The sequence below is a fragment of the Mustela lutreola genome, chromosome 11 (assembly GCF_030435805.1).
Source record: "Mustela lutreola isolate mMusLut2 chromosome 11, mMusLut2.pri, whole genome shotgun sequence".
Lineage (NCBI taxonomy): Eukaryota > Metazoa > Chordata > Mammalia > Carnivora > Mustelidae > Mustela > Mustela lutreola.
The window spans coordinates 55,952,435-55,975,502 of NC_081300.1; the positions used below are offsets into that span (position 1 = coordinate 55,952,435).

General features: G+C 37.9%; 1 protein-coding gene across 6 annotated transcripts in view; it reads left to right on the forward strand.

Annotated features, from left to right (window-relative positions):
- ARHGAP28 (Rho GTPase activating protein 28) overlaps positions 1 to 23,068 on the forward strand; it is a 239,700-nt gene that overhangs the window by 164,399 nt on the left and 52,233 nt on the right. For all 6 annotated transcript variants that reach the window (XM_059138757.1, XM_059138751.1, XM_059138753.1 and 3 more), the window contains 2 exons: positions 8,018 to 8,110; positions 15,587 to 15,676. In XM_059138757.1, the coding sequence (XP_058994740.1) occupies positions 8,018 to 8,110; positions 15,587 to 15,676 (183 nt within the window). The remainder of the gene's footprint in view (positions 1 to 8,017; positions 8,111 to 15,586; positions 15,677 to 23,068) is intronic.

The following is a 23,068-nucleotide window of genomic DNA, read 5'->3' on the forward strand; positions in this document are numbered from 1 at the left end:
CTCCCCAAGTCAGGTGCTCACCAAGAGAATGCTTGTTGTGTTTTATTCTGGAATCCCATTTAGCTGCTGCCTGCTGTTCAGTGCTAGAGGAAGGGATTGTTTCCTGGCCTCTTTGTTCAGAACATTCTTAGGTTACTTTGGCCATTGTCTTCTGAATTAGGGATGCCTTTTTTTTTTTTTTTTTTCTGTTCTTTTTTTTTTTTTTCTCCTTAATGATTTTATTTATTTATTTGACAGACAGAGATCACAAGTAGGCAGAGAGGCAGGCAGAGAGAAGGGGGAAGCAGGCTCCCTGCTGAGCACAGAGCCCGATGTGCCAGCTCAATCCCAGGACCCTGAGATCATGACCTGAACTGAAGGCAGAGGCTTAACCCACTGAGCCAGCCAAGCACCCTCTTACTGTTTTTTTTTTTTTTTATTCTCATGTTGGATATGTGCTTTTTCTAGATCAGCATTTATCTTCTACACATTTTTCTTTGTAGTTTTTTTTCGGGCTGACGTTTTCCTCTGCCCTTATCAAACCATTCTTGCTTGCTTTTTATCTTCCAGGAACATCCAACAATTTCTGTTCTGTTAATGGAAATGTTTAGTGGTTTCTAGATCTACTCTTTGAAAAAGGTATCTCTTTGACACTTTGAGTCAGATTTGTGGAGGGAGGGGAAATTGGTATGTGCATTTTGCTATCTTGATCCAATTTTCCTATGCTGTTTCTTCAGTAATATTTGTTTCTTCCAAAAAATGTGTTTTTCCCTATTATTACAAAAATAATCTTTCCTGGAAACTTAGAAAATATGGACAAGCAAGATAAATGACTGCTTCTATAGCCCCAAATAAATTGTTTTAAGGTTTTATTTATTTATTTGACAGAGAGAGAGAGATCACAAGTAGGCAGAGAGGCAGGCAGAGAGAGAGAGAAAGGGGGAAGCAGGCTCCCTGTTTAGCAGAGATCCCGATGCAGGGCTCGATCCCAGGACCCCGAGACCATGACCTGAGCTAAAGGCAGAGGCTTAACCCACTGAGCCACCCAGGTGCCACAGCCCCAAATAAATTTTTATGATTTAATTAAATATCCAATAAATATAATTTTTAGTGGAATCCTAGCCACAAAAGAATATTTAACCCTTGTGTTAGTAGAACTATTATACACTAAATCACAAATCCTAAATCAGCTTCTGGTTACATATTGCAGTCTATAGTATTGTTCATCAGGAGTAGAATTTCAGTGCCCAAATACATTTGTTTCTAATATATAGAAGATGTGAATCAGATGTTCCTTTCAGTAACACATTTAATTGAGCAAAACAGTCTATCTAATTTATTTCCAACTTCATAATTGATAAAGAACTAGTCAAAGGTGAGACCAGCATAACTGACTGCATAAAAATAGTCATGCACCCTGAATTAGTTTTCAGTTAATTAATTTGAGAGAGAATGCATGTGCTCACACTAGTGGGAGAGGGAGAGAGAATTTTTTTTTAATTAGTTCTATAGGTAAAATTTAGTGATTCATAGTCGCATGGAATACCCAGTGCTCATTACATCAGGTGCCCTCCTCAATGCCCCTCACCCAATTATCGCTTCTCCCTGCAACTCCCCACCCTTCCACCTCTCCTCCAGCTTCCCAAGAGAGAGAATCTTAAGCAGGCTTCAAGCCCACTGCAGAATCCAATGTGGGGCTCCGAATGACCCTGAAATGATGACCTGAGCCAAAATTAAGAGTCGGATGCTCAGCTGACTGAGCTACCCAGGAGCTCCTCATTCACTCTTATTTAAGAAACGATGATTGTATTACCTGTATACACATTCCACTGCATGTAACAGAAAACCTAAGAAATCATGAGTTATACAAATACAGATTTTTTTTTCTCTCTCTCTTTTGGAAGAAGGTGAAGGTAGGTGTTCTGTGCTTCCATCTTCTTTCTGTCTTTCTACTTTGTCATTCATATGCAGCCTTCATCCTTTTACCTGTAAGTTTGTTGGGCCACTCCTAGCGCTATATTCATATTCCGGGCCATTCCTGGAACTTGTACCAACTCACTCTATCTTTCTGAGCTTAATCTCCTAGAAATCTTACTCTGTAGAATCCCAGTTGCCTTTCATTGCCCAGAAATGTATGTGATCATCCTTAGCTGCAACAGAGTCTAAGAATTCAACGTTTTTTTTTTGTTTGTTTGTTTGGTTTTCATTTGTTTTAGTTGACACAAATGTCCCTGAGGGGTGGAAAATCAGGATTCTTTTAAGGAAGACTGGTGATTGGGTTTGGGGTGAACAATTAACAGTATTCTCCACAGAGACCAATGTCTGTCATCATGCCCTGAATGTAGTGGGCTCTCAGTATTGGCAGATGAATGGCTACATGCAGTGATTGGTGCACAGCAATAAGATCTGTGGATCTCTCCACAAATCTGCATCAATGTACACATATATGCAGAACACATACTTGAATGTGCAGTTACGCTGTGGAGAATATGCCTGAATAAACCTGAACTTTCATTTTTTTCAATGGCCAGATGATTTTGGTTGTATCCCAGCTCCTCTTTTGTATGTGACTTTGTATGAAGAAGGGATATCAGCCATTCCTCGCAGAAATGGTCAGCTGGTAAGGTAAAGCAAGGGACTTAAGAGTAAGGAGGCTGGGAAAAGTGATTATTTTAAGGCAGTCAGGAAAACTTGAGCAAAATGCCTACTTGCCTTATAAGAAAGAAGGAAACAGATGAATTTTGGAACACTGAAAAAATAATTTATAATTATTTGATAGCCACCACTCCAGAAGTGATTTCTCAACAATGAAGTGTTTTATAAATATTTTGGAAAATATCTGAAACCTTTATTTCCATTCAGCTGGTAAGTGTGCTCTTTTAAAAAACAAAAACTTGTGTAGGAAAAAAGAAGAAAGAAAGAAGAAAACAGAGACTCTTAAACTCAGGAATGAAAAATTAGTTAAATCCACAAATAACTACATGGCCTGTCTGCTTTTACAACAACAAAACCATGGCTGCAGTTCTAGCCCCAGCCAGAAGTCAAGATGTCAGGGATGTCATCATCTAAATGTTGTTCTTTTTCCTGAACACGTAATAGAGAGTTTTATGCTACTCTTCATGTATCTTTCAATATTGATTTAATTCTCAATATAAGAAACACTTTGACATTTCATATAAATAGTTTATGAGGGGCAGCATGGTAGCATTTTAAATGTGTAACAATAAGTGGGGAAAAGTACACTGTCTAGTGCAAGAGGTAAACACATTTCAGTAGAGCCCACCTTGTCTATTTTAGTTCAGAGATTCAAAGAGTGCTAATCTGAGTTCGTAACTGCCAATGACATGATCTCAGTAGAAGGGGTTTATGTGTGAGATGAATCCAGTGCCATGATTTATACTACTTAGCATAAGGCCTGCATCCTCTTACTCAAGTGCTGCACCCAGACTAGAGGCATAGAAGGGCACAAGTTTACTGACATCTGCCTCCACTTGGACTCATGACAGCAGGAAATTTATGGAGAGAGACTTTCCCTTGTTACAACTCATATATAACCTTCTCTTGAGCTCTACTTTTTTTCTTTCCTACCAGAGGAAGAGAGATACTTTAGGTGTTCTAAGAATAACCCTTGTACCATCCTTGATCTGATGAATAATGATGATGATGATCTTTAGTTTCTATACTTTATTTTTATCTTACATGTATTTTATGTGGGATATTCTATCTGGATCTTTAAAAGATTGTCCAAAATCAAACCAGTTGTTGGTTCCTTCCAAATTCTGCTTAAGAGTTTGGATGTGTCTAGTTTGTCTTCTGGCTGCTCTTCTGTTGCCTGAGGGTTTTGTCAAGTTTTGTGAGCAATCCTATTTTGCAGATTTTGTCACTAGTTTTTTTTTCCTTTTTTCCTAATTTCATTATTTTCTCATAAGATTATTAATTCCATTTAGTTAGAAGTCTACTTTTTCTGCTATCTTGGCAGTAAGTGCCCTTGGTTTTAGATTGTTCCTGCATTGTAGGGAGTCTTAGATACCTTACTTCCAACCAGGACTCTCCCATTTACTCTTCCAGACCAGCCAGAATAGGGACACACAGAGTAGATACTAGTGTTTTCAAATAGTGGATTTCTATCAGCCTTTCTCCTGGCTGTCTCTGTATACTATTTTGATCATCTCTTCTTCATCCTGTGGTTGAGGGAGGGATTCCCACCCTAGGGTTACAGGGGTATCTTGACACTCAGCAACAGACAAGATCAACAGCAATTTATTATCACATGTTCTCACAGCTTGGGAGATCTGGACACAGAGCCATGTGTGGGATGCACTTGGGAACAGAGTGAATAACCAGGGGTGGTAGGAGACAGGTTTTGTAGTATCAAGAGAGTGAGGTACCCCGTGGTTCCCACGGGAGAATGTGATTCGCTTGTTTGAATAATTTCACTGGCTAACAGGGAACTGAAACATGTTACTCAAGGATAAGCAGGAATTGTGTCTGGTCCCCCAGATAAGGAACATTGTCTGTCTAGGGGACCTTTCATGAGGGACCAGAGTAGGAGGGGAGCTTCTAGTTAGACCACTTGTGGTCCTTGCGCTCTTACCAGATGTCATGGCCGCGCTGAAGAGTGAGCTTTACTCTTGAAGTCTTATATGCCACACCCAATACATCCACCCTGGCCATGGACTCTCATGATTAGTCTAGGCTTCTTTTGTTTCTTTTCCCTTTTATCACTATTCCATGTATTTCAATTCCTTGAAGATCTTACCACCTTTTAAAGGTGAATAAAGGGGCAAGTGTGGTGCCAAACACGTGAAGAAATCTTGCAGTGAGATGGAAGAGAACATTAAAGTTTTGTTCCAGCCCTACCCCTGAACTACTGACAGGTTTCTGGAATGAGAAAGCGAGTATTGTTCTTTCTCCTAGGAGAATGGTGAGGGCTAACATAGTAGAGTAAATACAGAGAATGGTACAAATACTAATTTGCATAATCATATATATTATAAAATGTTACATCTTTTTAGCAGATTACATCTTTTATCCTTTGAGCAAACTGGCAAAAAATATCTGTAGATACTAAATTTTCATATCTAAAAAGCTTAAATCCTAAACTAGAAGTATCAAATGCTAGGCCCTATATTAATTTTTTCAGAAATTTGTAAATATTAATCTGTTTGCTTTTTCATGTAGTGTTAATGTTGAGAAATCTGATGTCTCTCTAAATCTTACTCCTTTATTTGTTTCCTTTTCTCATTTTTATATTTCTGGAAGCCTTTTACCTTTATCTTTAGTGTTGGAGACTGGAACTGTCATCAGGATATGACATCTTTTTTTAAAAATTTATTTTTTATTTTTATTTTTTAAAAATTTATTTATTTGAGAAAGAAAGAGAGCTTATGTCCATGTGTTTGGTGGGGAGAGTTGTGGGGAGGGGCAAAGGCAAAGAGAAACCCAAGCAGACTACTGGCTGAGCAACGAGCCCCACACAGGGCTCAAGTCTCTTAACCCTGAGATCACAGCCCGAGCAGAAATCGAGTTGGATGCTCAACTGTCTGTACCATCCAGGTGCCCCTGACACCTTTTTTTTTTAATTACAGTCAGCACTTAGCTTTTTGTTGGTGAAAAATGTTACTTTTCTTTCAGTTCTAGCCATTCTCTTTCCATTATTTCTTTAGTTTATTTTCCATTTTCCTATCCTTCCTTTCATTGCCTGTGTGTTAAACTCACATAGTTCTTAAATTGTATGTTGTATTTCCTTGTCTTTTTTCCTATTTGTTCTCTTTGCTAGTAGATTTTGTCTGTATCAATTTGTAGATTCCTAATTGTCATTTTTGCCATGAGTGGTTATAATTTAGCCTCTACTGATTTTTTAATTCAGTAGTCATACTATTAATTGATAGGAACTCATTTTTCAATGACTTCCCCTTTATTATGATAGTTTGTCCTGATTTATGGTTGTAATATCTTTTCAAATCTCTCTGAAATTAACTTATTTTAAGTCTTTTCCCTTCCCTCAATTCTTTTTCCCAGAATGTTTATCACTGTACTTTTTTAGAATGTTGATTTTTTTTTTTTGCCATGAGTAAATTTATTCATTACACTAATTTTCTCAAATGGCTAATGGTCCTTGGTGATTGATATATATATTTAATGGGCTAGACCAACCCCTTAGTGACTTAGGATGTGTTATTGTTATGTGATTTCTCTACCATGATACAGATATTTTCCCAAAGGATTCTTTATTAAATGAGAGGGCTGATTTTGGGTACTGTGTAAGTCAGTAAATTATGGGAATGAATGGAAGTTAAACTCTACATATGGATGAGTATCCATGCTCATGTGCACGTGTGCACACGCATGCATGCATGCATGCACACACACACACCAAAGGGAGAGGGGTGAATGACTTCATTTCTTACTATCCAAGACAAAAACTGATGTTTCCTTTTATTCTCCCTTCCGTGACTTTGATGAAGGTCCAGAGTTACCTGATACTGAGATGTGTTTTGGTCTCAACCCTGGACAACTTTCCAAGGCAGGTGGTTCACTTCAGCCGAAGTGATTTTCTTGGGCCCATATGTAGCTACTGCCTGCTGTTCGGTGTAAAGGGAGCCTTTGGGAGATCTGTCTGGTCCCTCCATTGAGGAAACACTTCATGATAAATTATTGTGGCCACTGAGCTAAGGCTCCTTCCTCCCCTTTGTAATTTTCCCATTGAACTTGCTTGGTTGTATGTTTGCTGTTTGTCGATTTAACCTTTCTTTGCCAGCAATGTTGATTTATGTTGTTCTTAGAGTAAGTTCTATACAATTATGAAATACATTGTTTACATTTTAATTCGCAGGAATTTCTAACAATGTCTCATCTGTTATTAGGACACCTTGTTGGTTTCCAGTGCCACTTGGAGCTATTCTTATAACAGTACATACCTTTCTCTAGTTCTGAGTGATTGGAAGTGGTGTGCTCTCAGTTCTCTGTCCTGACCTCGTTTCTTGTACTGCCTCTTTAGCATTGCTTCTATTTTTCTTACTATAATGTCTATTTTTCTTACTATAATGCATACATATTGGGGGAAAGTTAGAAAATATGGAAAAGCAAGATGAAAAACAACAGTTTTAAAGTCTCATGTAGCAATGTATGATTTCATTAATATCCAGTATGTTTAATTTGGCAAAATGTTGCTTCAATCATGGAATAGAATAATTGCGTTTTATTTTGGGGAAAGCCATTATATCACAAATGCTGCTAAAAATCTTAGAGCATATGCACAAGACCTAAAATGCCATCTATCACAATCATAATAATCTCTAGATAACACTTGCTGCATAATGAAAATCAGAGCTTTTACAATATTCAGTGAATAGGAATCAAATATTTGGTTCAGTCTTATGTGTTTTTGAGTTAGTCAACCTAATGTATTTCTAGTTTCTTGATTGAAAAAACTGCTCTTGCTGATTTGTAAATCATTACAAAAAATTATAAAGTTGGTTTTAAAGTGGCGTAGGTTAATCAGTAAGCTTCATGACTTAGATGATTAGAGATTTATTATCCTTAAAGTCTGAGGCTGGTGTGGCTGATTTCCTAGCATGAATCTACCAAGTTTTTCATCTTTCCATTCTGCTCCACTTGGCCTATGGGCTAATATTTAGTGCTTCTCAAGTATATCTGGGCATCACAGACACTGGGTCCTTGTGAAGAAGAAGCAGCGTCAGCTAGTGGATTGTATCCACTTTAACAAGAAAACATTAGCCTTCCTGGATGCTCTACCAAGTAGGATTCTGCTTGTATCTCATTGATCAGAGCCATCACATGATCACACTTTAGTGTTTTTAGTTTAGACATAACATCTTTGGAGCAAATCATGATATTCGTAAGTTAAGAAAAGTGGATTTTGGCAGGTAATTAACAGTGTTTGCTTTTGAGACCAACTTATGCTCCATCACCATATGACTATACATTTGTAGAGTCTTATATAATGTGTAATTGAATAAACAATCATGTTGGGGCAGATATGCCTGGTTGAAAATGACTTTCATTCTTTCATTAGCCAGGTGATACCTGTGACAACCATACTGCTCAGTTGGATGGAACCCTGGAGGAAAAAGAACTGCCAGGAATTATCAAAACAAGTGGGTCCTTGGTAAGTTACAGCAGGATAGCTGGGGATAGGGATGAATGAAGAAGTCATTTTTTTCAAGACAATCAGGCAAAACTTCAGAACAATGTACCATAATTAAGATGGCTGGACAGCTACAGCTCTCAACATACCTATCCACATTTACTCAATTTGCAGGAAAACATTAAGCATTAAATAAAGCCAAGTTTAATAGTTAAATCCACAAATAATTGCATACTCTATAAAAACAGATAAATACCCAGAAAACCAATGATTGTAGGCCTTTCCTGGGACAGATTTATCTCCTCTCCATTTTTCTTTTATTTTAAAAAATTCTCAGAAGAGTGTTCATTCCATCAAGTCATAGGTCCCTCTGCTGGAGGGGAAACATGTGTCCTCAGGTTTCTACTATTTGTGCAGTACAAGTTGAAGATCAAGCACCCTCCTTCTTGACCATACATGTAACCTCAGGTGTCCAGTGTCTCCCTCCCTCTCCCATCTCCCTGCTTGCCCCATCCCCACTTCTCCTCCCAGGTGACCCAGAAGAAGGAACAGCCAGACAAGCCTGAGGAGGAGGATGGAGCTTATATCTATTTCCAAACAGGAAAGGGGACTGCATTTATGGTTTAGCCCAGAACATTTTCTCACAGGTTTCTATGTGTACTCCTACCTTCTCTCTTTGGTAGAAGTCATATAGTCTCTTTTTTCTTTTTTATTTTTCTGTCCTCATATTCCCTCTCCTAACTTCCTCCCAGATAACAAAAGGCAGAATGGTGAATTGTAGTAGGTTCTCTCCTCTTTGCTGACATGGTGTTGGGGAGAGTCTTTGTTTGAATGTTCATATAGTGAACCCAAGTATGGTTACTCACACTTTGGGTTGTCTTTTCTCATTTTGGACATGACAGTTGTCTATTTAAAAATTTTCTCCATTTACATTCTCTCTTTCTCTTTTTTTAAGATTTTATTTATTTTTTGACAGGCAGAGATCACAAGTAGGCAGAGAGGCAGGCGGAGAGAGTGGAGGGAAGCAGGCTCCCCACTGAGCAGAGAGCCCAATGCAGGGCTTGATCCCAGGACCCTGATATCATGACCTGAGCCAAAGGCAGAGGCCTTAACCCACTGAGCCACCCAGGTGCCCCTCCATTTATATTCTTCATTAGTGCTGTTTTGATGGGGCAGCAGTTGGATTATAGAAGAATTTATGTTATTCCTAGAATATCTCTCTCTCCAGTCACCTCTCATGTGAATGTTGCTGGGAATCTTTTTTCCTGTTTTTATGTTTTGTTCACTGTATTAGGTTTTAGAAAAGAGAGGTTTGATCATCTGATTAACTTTCCCATTTAATCCCAGAATATAACTCCAATTGTTTAAAGAAATAATATAAAATTTCTTTTGATATTGAAAATTATTCCCAGTTTGTTTCCTGCCAGTATTTAACCTTTAGTTCCCTTAATTTAAGCACATAGACCCTTTACCTCTGAAAACAAATCCACTTTCTCTTTCAAGAATATACTTTGAGCTTTCCAGTGTTTGGTATTTTTCTCATCTTCTAAAATGGGAAAAAGATTCAAATGGACACTTCACCAAAAATGATGGCAAATAAACTCGTGAAAGGTGCTCAGTAGCACTAGTGATTATGGAAATGCAAATAAAGCCACAGTGAGATATTTCCACAAAACCTGTGGAATGACTGAAATTAAAAAGACTGACCATTTCAGCTGCTGTTGAGGGTGCAGAGCAGCTGACGCTCTCCTGCACTGCTGGTGGGAATGTAAAGTGGGCCATCCACTTCGGAAAATAGTGTGACAGCTTCCTAAAATGTTACACATATATATACTGCAGACCCAGCTGTTCTACTCATACATAATATATGTTCATACAAAGACTTACTCAAATGCTTCTAGTACAATAGTCCCAAACTGGGAATAGTTTTTCCCCATAGATGAATGGATGAACAAATTCTGGCATATTCATACAACAGAATATTACTCAGCAATAAAATGCAATGAACTTTATATGTACATATGTACAATTAATTGATATGTACAATGTGGATGGATCTCAAAGTGGTTATGCGTTGTGAAAGAAGCCAGATCAAAAAGATCCAATTTATGTAGAATTATGGAAAATGTAACTAACCTATAGTGAGAGAAGGAAGATTGTGATTCCCTGGTGACCTGGGGATGGATGAGGAGAGGAAGGAAGGAGAGGTTAACAAAGGGCTATAAGATCATTTTTGTGGTGCCGGTTTTGTTCATTGTCTTGACTGTGGTGATGGTTTCACAGGCCTACATTTTTTGTCAAAACAACATCAAACTATATACTTTAATCTTTAAATGCTTGTAGTTAATTGTATGTCATAGCTCAGTAAATCTTTAATAATCCTTATATTACATCTTATTATTTTATTAATATCTGAAGTATTTATTTTGAAATAACCTACTTAAAATATTCTATTTATGTATTATATACAGTTGACCCTTGACTCTCATCACAAATGCCACTGAATTTGGGCATTTACAAAAGTCCTACAATCCAGTCTAACATCATAACAAACCTCTAAAAATCACTTCTTGGATAGATAAAATGTACAGTCCACATAAATGAATTAGTCATTTGAGGCGTTAGTATATGCAAAAAGCAAAGTAGTTGATCTAGTTTATTTCCAGTGTCTTAAGTGAAAATCAAATGCCTGTATTTGCTATTCTTTCATAATTCACTGCAGCATACAATCATAGCATCTGTTAAAAACAATGTCAGTTACATCTGTGTTTGCTTCATGGAAAATAAAATCTAAGGAACTTTGATTTAAACAAGTAGGAGTTTGTTTTAATCACAAAACAAGTACTGATGGTGGTTGGTAGACTGTCGCTGGTACATCTGCAGTACAGGCTTAGCATGAACTTCTGCTTTTTGCTTTTTATGCTGCCACCTTAACATTTAATCCATACTCTTACAAGATGGTTAGCAAACTCTGGATACCATGTTAGTATTCCCAATAGGAACGTGTGTCAAATGACTGACCGTTACTATTGGAAAACCTTAGCTGTCCTGGATAACTTTTATGATAGAATATCTTCTAATGTTTAGTGACTGACTATTGCACTCTTACATTATTTGTTTTTATTTTCTTATTTTAGTTGCCTAAATCTCATTCCTTCATAAATGAGGGGGTATTGTTTTTTTGTTTCCCTGCCAATTTTTGAATTTTTGAATTTTTAATTTATTTTGAATTTATTCCTGGAATTTGAAATTTTCTTGAGGATCTGCCCTTTATTTCATTCATTTTGGTCTCTACTTGACAAGTTCTTTTCACCTAGAACTGTTTTCCCCCCTCCCTCTAGTTTCTGGACACTGTCTTCTTTTATGTCTTAAGTCATTTTTTCCTCCCCATTTTTCTGTGTCCCCGCCCTTCTAGAACACATATTAGATGGTTGTTGCTATGTGTGAATGAAATGCAGTATCTTCTTTTTAAATTTTTTTTTAGAATTGGGGGAGGAAGGAAAGGGAAGGGCAGAGGTGGGGAGAGAGGGGGTTGGAATTTTAAGCAGGCTCCATGCCCAGTGTGGACCCTGATGCAGGGCTCCATCTCACGACTCTGAGATCATGATCTGAGCCAAAATCAAGAGTCAGATGCTTAACCAACTGAGCCACCCAGGCATCCTTTAATTTCAGTATCTTTTTTTTTTTTTTTTTTAAGATTTTATTTATTTATTTGACAGAGAGAGAGACAGTGATAAAGGGAACACAGGCAGGGAGAGTGGGAGAGGGAAAAGCAGGCTTCCCACTGAGGAGGGAGCCCTATATGGGCTCTATCCCGGGACCCCGGGATCATGATCTGAGCTGAAGGCAGATGCTTAACAACTGAGCCATCCAGGAGCCCCCTAAATTTCGTATCTCCTAAACTTCCTCTCATGTTAGTCTGTTTGCTCTGTCTCTTCATCTTTATTTTCCAGATTAGTAGGTTTTTTTTTCTTGGTCATGAATGTAGGTTTTTTTTTTTTAGCTTGTCTCATTCTTTTTCTAAGTTTCAATAAACAAATTCTTATTTCTCAAAAACAACTTTTTCCCTAGAACAGCCATGGGTTCTTGGTTCATAGCAGCAATGGCCCCTTAAATCACACTGAATAGAAGAATTAAATTTTTTGAAGGAATCAAAATTATTTTTATGGTTTTTTTACTGAGGTATAATTTATAAACATTAGGTGCATGTATTTTAGGTGTGTAATTCAGTTAATTCCAACATATGTTTTTACCCATACAACCAAGCCCGTCAAAACAGAACATTTCCATCACAGCAGAAATCTCTCTGAACCCCTTTCCAGCCAGTTGTCATCCTGCTCCTACCCAGGCAAGCCCTGTGGTGATTTCTCACACGTTAGGATGGTTTTCACTCTCATATAAGTAGAACTATAAATACAAAATGCACTTCTGTGTCTGGCTTTTTTCACTCACGGTAAGTTTTTTAGATACATCCATTTGCTGCATGTGATGGAAGTTTGGTTCTTTTATTATTACTAATATTCCATAGCATAAATATACGACTAATGGTATATCTGTTCACCTCATGATGGACGTTTGGATTGTTTCCAGTTTTGAGCAGTTGTGCCTAATGCCGCCATGGAGATTCATTTCATGTAAAGGGTGTATATTGTCATTTCTCTTGAGTAAAGGTGTAATGTAATTCAGATTGTTGGCAAACAAGCCATCCACGGGTCATCACCCATAGCTCATAAACTCAGCAGGGAATACTTTAGTAGGTAAATAAAAAAATAACTAAATTTCAAAAGTATCTATAGCGAGAAACAAACACAAAAACTAATTTTTGTGCATGTATCCCAAGTAGAGGATTTGTCAACAAAAGCTTGATCCTCAAGGGTGAGCTCATACATAAAAATAACAGACTACCATGTAAATGTTTTTTTTTTCAATATTTTCAAGTATCAACTAAGATATAAATATTTAGATTTTTTTCCATTTATTTTCAAATATAAACATCTTGTGTGGAAAAATGTCAGCTTTTGGAATGTGTAATAATAAGTGACGTAAACAGTGAAGTGTCTACCTGAATGTGAGAACCATCTGGTCAGGGAAGTGCACATCTCCTGTTGAGTGGCAGCACGTGTTTCCGGTTTTAGGTTTTGCCTCCACTGCAGAGAGAGCTTCTGACCAGGAGTCTGGATCCAGGGTGTTTTTTCCTGTCCAGCTCCTCAGTCCCTCCCTCATTCTGCTGTCCATTGAGAATGCTGTCACAGAAGGGGGGGATGATCCACCAGATACTCGATCCAAGGAAGCATAGGGTAGAAAGTGTTCCACAAGACAGAGGGCACCAGCACACTTTCAGGTGGAACTCTACAGCTCAGTGGGCCCCTAAAGTTCTCTGTAGAGTCATAGCACTGACTTTATTAATTTTTAATTGATGAGATATTTCCTTTGCACTTGAGTAGATCAGTTTCTCCAAAGGCTAAAATTATTGATTGTGTGTTCTTCTAAGTGGGGTGTACTTAACTTTGAAGTGTGTAGAGGAGGCAGGTAGGTCAAGTACAAATTATCCGCAGATACCAAACCGATGACAGGAATGAAGAACCTAATTTATTGCTTCCAGGCAAAACTGATTCATTTCAATCTGCCCTCCATGTCTTTTGTTAGGCCTCATGATTTCCTTCTTAGGCCTGTATACTCATCCTGGGATCCTATACCCTAAGGCAGTTAATTCATTTTATTTAAACTACATTTTGGGAGATTTTTTTGCATTATATTCAGGGTTTGTCTGTATATTTAAGGGGCTGGTCTACTTAGCTTCTATTTTGCAAACATTTTTAACTATTTACCTAGGATCCTTTCGTACTCTTTGTACAATTCTGTTATTTGTTTGTTTTTCTCCTTCCTCTCTAGAAATGTTCCAAAGCAACTGGTAGAGGTTTTTATTTTACCAAACCGATTCTATCTGCTTTTCATCTAGAAATTTCTGTGTTGGTCTGCTATGGAATTCTTTGATGGTTTCTAGTGCTATAAAAAATGTCCTCCTTAAAAATATATATATATGTATGTTTTCTGCCGTTTTTGGTGAAGGAGGTTGGAGGGGAGCATCTTGACTACTAGTCCACCATCTTATACTAGTTCTCATGTTTTAGTTGTCCTTTTAAGGAAAAGGTTCTTAGGCACCTGAGTGACTCAGTCAGTTAAGTGGCCGAGTCTTGATCTCGGCTCAGGTCATGTCTCAGGATCGCGAAATCAAGCCCAGATTCAGGCTCCATGCTGGGTGTGTAGCCTGCTTGAGATTTTTTCTCTCCCTCTCCCTCTACCCCTCTACCTACTCCTGTGCACGTGTTCTTTCTCTTTCTCTCTCTCAAAAAATCTTCTCCGTTTTATAAAGTAATGCCTACTCTCCATAAGAAATATAGAAAATGTGGTCAAGCAAGGAGTAAAAGGTTTTCTGTTTTGTTTCGTTTTTAGAGAAGGAGAGAGAAAGAAGTGGCAAGGGAGAGCAGAGGGAGAAGGAGAAAGAGAATTATCAGGCTCCGTGCCCCTGCAGAGCCTGACACAGGGCTCAATCTCACAACCCTGAGATCATGACCTGAGCTGAAATCAAGAGTCAGATGCTTAACCAACTGAGCCCCGAGTGACAGTTTTTAAAAAAAAACACAGAACACTGTATTTTCATAAGTATTCAATATATTCTATTTTGTAAGTTTCCTTTAGTAAAAAAAGAATATTTATGTCTTAAATTTTAGTGAAACCATTGTCCAGTACAGCAAAAATCTCATTTCTAACTTTATAAATGACGAACATAACCTGGTACTGTTGCTATTGAATTCTAGTCCCTGCAAAAGATAATTATAGATTAAAGATTAGACAAGTTTGGCCATATGTAATGGAAGGGTTGAAGTTGTTTTGGTTCACGTGGAGGTTTGGTGGTCTGAGTCTGACAGGATATTACAGGATGCCTTAGCACAAACCCAGGTAGGCTTGATCTTCCACCTCTGCTGCCCATTGTCTTGGCCATCATCCTTATTCCAACAAGATACCTCGCAACTCTAGGCTGTCATCTACAGCACTGTCACAAGTGCATGTGAGATGACCCTCTTTCTTTTGGTCAGGAAAACCTTAACTGTTCTGGAAGCACTCTTGCTAAATTACACTCACCTCTCATTGATCACACTAGGCACATGATCACTCCCAGCTGCAAAGCAACCTAGAAATTAAGTTCTTTGGTTTAACTCCCTGGAACGAAACCAAGACATTGTTAAGGAAAAAGGAGTTTGTGGCAGGCAATAGCAGTGTTGGCTCCAGGGCCCGGGGTCTGTCCAGTGTCTGTGGAAGGGCCTGGCATTTAGGAACTCACAGTGATGTTCCCTGAAGGACTGGATGCAGCTGTCCCTGCCCAGGAAGTCACAGCTTCGTACAGTGTCACACACATCTAAATAGATACACATAGTGTAACACACACGTTAGAAGTGTTTGCCTGAATAAAAATGGTACTTTTATTTCTTCATTTAGCCAGATGGTGCTTCTCTCAACAATACCACCCTGTCAGATGGGTCCCAAGATGAAGAAGGGGGTTTTGCAGTTCCTAGGAGTGGCTCTGTGGTAAGTCGTCACCCACCAAAACAATCGCACAGCATATTTACAAGTTCAAGGCAAGAAGAAGCAATTTCTTCAAAACAGATAAGGAAAACTTGAACTAAGATTGTGAAGAAACCACAGCCGCCAGGAGACCCACCAACATTTTAACAGTTAGGAAGTAGGAGACTCAAAACCGAGGAATGACTAGATCTCAATTTATTTTATTTTTATTTTTATTTTTTTTATTTGACAGACAGAGATCACAAGTAGGCAGAGAGGTAGGTAGAGAGAGAGGAGGAAGCAGGCTCCCCACCGAGCACAGAGCCCGATGCAGGGCTCAATCCCAGGATCCTAAAACCATGACCCAGCTGAAGGCAGAGGCTTTAACCCACTGAGCCACCCAGGTGCCCCACTAGATCTCAGTTTAAAAGAGGACTCTGTAAATTGATACCACTGTGGTCAGAAACTAGAGGATGTTCTTTGTGTGTATCAAGCCCGGAAGAATCTGGTACCTTTAGGCCTCTTGACTGAGTTCACACCAGTAATCTGGCCTAATTCTGCCATTTAAACCGAGAAGTCCTTTACCCCTACAGGATAAATTAAAACTCCCTCATCCTGATACTGAAGGCACTATTGCCTTAGAGCTCAGGACTTACCTATATACATCCTCCACTCCAAACACATTCACTCGCTTGGCCTTGAGTGACAGAACTTTACTTCTTTTGATCAGAAAGCCTCATCGTGTCCCTCCCCCTCCTAGAACCACTGTACATCCCCACTTGGTGTCTCTGTGCAGGTGCTCTGGCAGAGACCTTGTTCAGTGAGGTCGTGGTTACTGGATGGCAAGTTGATGGCAGGCAAGAGCACCTCAGTCAGGCAGGTGGAGGGGGCACGTTCACATGAGCCTCTGAGCTGTAGTTTCTCATCTTTTGACCAGTTGGAGACAAAAGATGGTTGATGTTTACATGCATAGCACGCTCTCAGTAGATCCCCATTGTTCAGAGAGAACGTCACGAGCCCCAGGTGAAGGAGTTTTCCTGTTGTGTTTTTAGATTTTTGATTTTGAGGTTGCTTTGTTACACAGTGATGATACAAGAAGCACAAAAGAATGTGAGTGACGATGAGTATCTTATCAGTAGCCCTACAGGTTATGGCACAGATGGGCTAGGGCTTGCCCCCGTTGTCTGACCGGCCAGCTCTGAATCTGGCTGCTATTTTCCTATTTAAGATTGTCCACTGGCATGCAAATGAGTAAGGATGTCTCTCTTTTAGAGATCTTTTTCAGTGCACGCTACTTACTGATGGATGAACACAAAGTAAGTCCCTCACAAACTCTGATAGGTACTGAAATGAGGAGTTACCTATAAGAGACCTCTCACAGTTGTGCTGTGGTCCTGTGACTGGGGGCTCCTGCTCCAAGGCTTTTGTACAGGATCCTGTATATTGTGTCTCAGCTGCTGGTATTCGTGTGCCCAGGGCACCATCCCTATACATTTGCCTCAACTCTGCCTACATGCTGCCCTGTATGTGCCCATCTCCGAGAAATACGGACTTTGTCTTGTAAATAGTTATAGAATATTTCTACTCCCTTTTCCTGTAACTACTTCCTTATTACAGAAACAGATCATCTTCCTTTATTACTGAAGTAGCCCCCTATGTGATCTCCCTGACTTTAGTATACACCCCTTAAATTTATCATCCTCACAGCAGCAAGTTGTTGATCTAAACATGCAAGCCTTGTTTCAATGCCTGCTGCAGTTCCCCCATGTCTTTTAGTTGACGTAAAAACCCCTGACACAGTCTGACGCCTCTCTCTCTAGCTGACTTTTCTGCCCCAGGCATTTTATATGAGCCAACGAAGGACGGCATGTGGTTCCATGCACACACCAAGTAACACTTGGAGCAGAATGGTTGCATAATTGAGTCGCTGAGGAGGATTTGGGGTTGGCCTTGTTTGTTAGGCTTTTGTTGATCCATTCATTCATTCACCACGTCTTATTAGGTATGTATTGTCAGCAGATAGAGGATTCTTGAAAGTTAGAGGGTGTAAGAGAAAGACTGTAATCTTATGTAGCAGTTATAGATAGTATCTCCTGGAGTATGTTAGTCATTCATGTTTTGTTTTTCTGAAAACTGATTGAATCATGATTGTGATATAAATAAAAGTTTCAGCGGTATTGAGACTCAAAAAAAATCTCATTAGTACCAGTCTCCAGTGTGACTTCTTTTGGACTGCTTGATACTCAGAATATCTTTACTTAGAAATATTCAACAAATTGGTTAGTTGTTAGAGTTGCCAGCCCACAGATGAGAACTTAACCCTTACTGCATCTGTACTGAAAATCATTCTAGAATGTTGTACCATGAGGAGAATACATTTTGCCTTCCCTGGTTCTTGGTTATAAGGAGCCACTGACATCCCAGTTAGTTTCTGAAGTTTCTTCTAGATGATAGGATTTCCAGTAATTCAGTGATGTGTTAACAAGGGCTTCAAGGGCTCTGGCCATGACTCTTGTGAAGTAAATCTCACCTGGCAGTATAAATTCCCAGGGACATTTTATTGTCATCTTCAAGACTTCAGAGGGTCCCCAGAACTTGCCCTTTGGAGTTTGTGTTGTGGAAAGGTTTAAAGTAGGCGACCTAACTTTACTAAAAGGTTAACTGTAGCTTGATCAATACTGTTTTTGGTCCCCCCCCCATCTTTCATCTTTTCTATATATTTGAAGGGTCAATTTTATGATAATTGTAATCTGTCTATTTATCTATATATATAGGGGGTCTGTCTTAATTACTATGGTTCTGTGGTTTGTTTTTGAAATCTGTTGGAATGTGTTCACTCTCATTGTTCTGGATCAAAATTTTCTTTCTTCTTAGGTGTCTTTACTTCCAGATGAACTTAGGATAATGCTATAACCACCCATTAAATTAGTCTTATTAGGACTTCACTAAGAACTTCATTGAATTTAAAGATTAATGTTGGGAATAGAATTTACATCTTAAAATATCGACTCCTCCCACTGAGAAATAATAATTGTGTTTTTCCATTTATTTATGTCTTCTATACTTCAATAAAATTTAATAATATTCTTTCTTTCATTTTTTCCATACACATTTTTCATTGATTAATTACTTAGGAACTTTATAGTTTTCATTGACATCTTAAAATGGTAGGGTTTTTTTGGTCATCTTCCAGTTTGTTTTTGTAGAGATGTAAGGAAAGTAATTTTTTTTATATTTGTACAATTATAGATTCCTTTCCAAAAATTCTTTTTACTTCAAAGAACTGTTCATTTGATTTTAAATTTGTGCAAATAATCACCTGAAATAGTGAAATTTTTCATTACTCATTCTTTGAAATAATCCTTTTATTTCTTTTTGCTTGTCTTATTGAACTAACCATAATGACTTGTTACATTAAATAATAATTATGGGAATCTTTTGATAAGTTCTTGATTTTTTCAGGAATTCTTCCAAGTTTCATTATTAAGTAGAATATTAGTTCTAAGTTTCTGAGCCTTGTAATTGTTTTTGTTAGGAATGAAGGTTGAATTATATAAAGCAATTGTCCATCTATTAAAATAAATATATTTTTCTTTGTTAAGCAGTTACCTTAGGAAATTCTGTTGATAGATCTTTCTAATAATGAATTATAAATTTGTTGCTAAATAAAACCTTTATTACATTATGGAATATCAGTTTCTACTATTTTAGCATTTTAACAACTGTTCTATTAGTAGGATTCTAATAGTGGTATTTAGCCTATATATAATTTCTTTTTGTTGTTACAGATACACTAATCTTGGTATGAATATGTTAAGAGTCCTTTTTCAGTGTTTTAGAGCCATATATTAAAATTTGGTATAAATATATAATCTATAAAATCCATTATGTTTAAGCTTGTATTGTAATTATTTTTCATTTTATTTCTTTTCAGTGTTCCAAAATCCATTGTTTATGCACCCATACCCAGTGCTCCATGCGATACGTGCCCTCCATAATACCCACCACCAGGCTCACCCAACCCCGCACTCCCCTCCAAAACCCTCAGTTTGTTTCTCAGGGTCCACAGTCTCTCATGGTTTGTCTCCCCCTCAGATTTCCCCCAACTCAGTTCTCCTCTCCATCTCCCAATGTCCTCCGTATTATTCCTTATGCTCCACAAGTAAGTGAAACCATATGATAACTGACTCTCTGCTTGACTTATTTCACTCAGCATAATCTCCTTGTATTGTAATTTTGTAGTGAAACCTCCAAGACCTGGCATCAGTGTAGACATAGTGTTTTGATTATTTTTTCAGTGGATATGGTTTTGGCATTATATTCATTTCCATCCCAAATGGTGTGAGTTTTGGTAACCTATATTTATTGTAGCAAAACTTTCAGTTTATTTAGCATTTTCAGTATATGCTGTTTGTGTATACACAAATATATACAAATATACACACACACTTATTTAGGTGTATAATTTTAAATTTTCTGTGAGGTAGGTATTTCACCTTTTTTGTTCCTAATATTTATGTCTTTTATCCCAGTTAGAACTGTAAATAGTTGCCTGTTACCAGCAGTTTTTTTTTAGGAAATCACCTAAAAATAATTGTATAATTGATTATGAGCCTGCTTTTCCTATTGTATTAATATATTTAATCCTTACTAATTTTTCATTCCTTCTTGGTTCTACTTGTATAATTTTTTCTAGTCTCTTGGATTATAAACACATTTACTTTTAATCTTACTTATTTGCATTTAAAGTTAAGAGTTAATCTCTGAATAACAGTTTAACTTTTATCATGGATTTTTGGAATTTAATGTTCTTATTTTCTAACATTTAGCTTTTAATTTCACATGTGATTTAATTTTTAATCCAAGATATTATGAGAATGTCTTTAAATTCACAATTGGATAGATTTTATAATTGTTACTATGTTTTATTTCAAACTTGATGGCATATTTGTCAGTGAATATCACTTATTTATCTCTGGGGTATTAGGTATTTATCCAAACTGGGGAAATACTAATTCAGAAAGTTATGTACACTCTCCTATGTTTGCAGAATTTTTTTACAATAGCCAAGATATGGAGGCAGCCCAAGTGTGCATTAATAAATGAATGGATAAAGATGTGGTATACATGGATGCAGTGGAATATTACTCAGCCATAAAAAAGAATGAGATATTGTCATTTGCAATAGCATGGGTGGGCCTGTAGGGTGTAATGCTAAGTGAAGTATGTGAGACAGAGAAAGACAAATACTATATGATTTCTCTCATATGTGGAATTGTAGAAACAAATCAAATGAACAAAATAAAAAAGGGACAAAAAACAGACTCTTAAATACAGAGAACAAAGTAACGTTGCAAAGGGGTCGCTGGGTGGGAGGATGGGTGAAAGAGATAAAGGGGATGAGGAGTAAACTTATCTCGATAAAGACCGAAAATTCTATGGAAATGTTGATTTGTTATATTGGACACCTGAAACTAATAGAGCACTATGTTAATTATACTTCAATTTAAAAAAAATAAACATGTGTCTCTGGAGAATTTGGCAAGATGTAGATTTGCCGGTTCCAATCTCAGGGACATAAGGGGAAGAAGGGGAAACTTTATTATCTATTAATTCAAGGCAGCTTTATACATAGAGTTATAACACACCAACTCAAACCTTGAGGGAAAAAAGCAGCAGCCAGCTAGTCAGGAAGGTCAGAAACAGCTTTTGAGTTAGTGAATTTCTCCTATAAGTAATGAACATGAAAAATGTTAGGTACGGTGTTTCTTGTGAAGGAAATATTGTACAGTCAAAGTCTAATTTTGAGAGAACTCAAACAGGTAGTGCCAACTTTCTATAGACTGGAATTCAAAATAATCATACCTCATATATTCTACTCTCTAGTCCTAGTGCTGCATGATTTGGGCAGCAGACCAAGCTTCACTGGCTGGAAAACCTTGCCTTTCCTCACCAGTTAAAGCCCCAGCCTTTTATGGTTAGGCACATAGGGAAATGGTAGGACCTGTTATGGACAAGCAAAGGAAGGGTGTTTTAAATGGGAATGGTATTAATATTTCAAATATATTCAAATAACTAGTAAAAATTTCAAAGGAAGCTAGTGTTCATATGTTTAATGGGTGAGTGGATATTTTTACACTATAAATACCAAGCACCTAGCCTTTTCAGTCAACCTACTTAAGAATTCAAAATCCATTTATTGGGAGATTTCTTCTCCTTTTCATTTTTACCACGTCACTCCCCTACTCTAACACATGAATGTTCCTTTGTTTTGTTCTGTTTGGTTTTAGCCCTTAGGAGGGTCTCGACTTCTCTGTGTGGCTTTCCAAGCCTTCCATAATTTGAGCTGACCATCTTGACTATTTTATTTCTCATGTTTTTCTAATACCTTGCCTCAACTCCTGGCAAACCAGTCTCTCCACAATTCCATGTAACGGAAGTGTTTCAGATATTTCCATACCTGAAATTATACCTTCATTTTGGGCCTGAATGTTTTTGCCAGCCGCCTCTGCATCTGTAAGTCCTCTCCATCATGCTTGGAGTTCTAGGTCAGCTTCACCTGCCTCTGGGTGAAACCCTTTCGGGCCGCACCTCTTTCTTCTCCATTGCCCTCCAGTAAATACATAGCTGTGTTGTAGAAATTAGCTCTGAACAGTGGGTTGATTGTTTTTCAGTAATGTTCCATAAATGTTACTCTACTCCTCATTATAAATAATAACTCATGAGCAGGGATCATGATTAAATTTCTGCCTCCCCCAAGACAGCCCCCAGAATAATTTACATTACAAAGGGCAGGCACACCTTCACACCTTCTAGTCCAGCAGAGCTGACTAGAGACTTAATAAATCAACTCAGCAGATGGGTACTTCTCCACTTCACAGATTAAGAAACTGACATTTAGTAGGTTTAAGCATCCCAAACCATCAGTTTCAGCCTTTAAATAAAAGTCTCTCAGTTTTTAAGAGTGTTGTCTCCCATTGGTGAGTTATTTCAAAAATTGAGAAAGCATTTCTCTTTTAGAAAACTTCAGAAGACCACTGAAAAGTGGTCCATATCATTTTAAGGATATTAGTGTACAGGTAATCTTTATTCTGTAGTTTTGTTTTTAGTACTACCAAAAATCTGATGGACAACGAATTGTATGGCTCTAGACCTTTTTTTTTTTTTTTAAGATTTTATTTATTTATTTGTCAGAGAGAGTGAGCACAGGCAGACAGAGTGGCAGGCAGAGGCAGAGGGAGAAGCAGGCTTCCCGCTGAGCAAGGAACCCGATGTGGGACTCGATCCCAGGACACTGGGATCTTGACCTGAGCCAAAGGCAGCAGCTTAACCAACTGAGCCACCCAGGCGTCCCAGCTCTAGTCCTTTTTATGTCTTTTCTTTTTTTTTTTTTAAGATTTTATTTATTTGACAGAG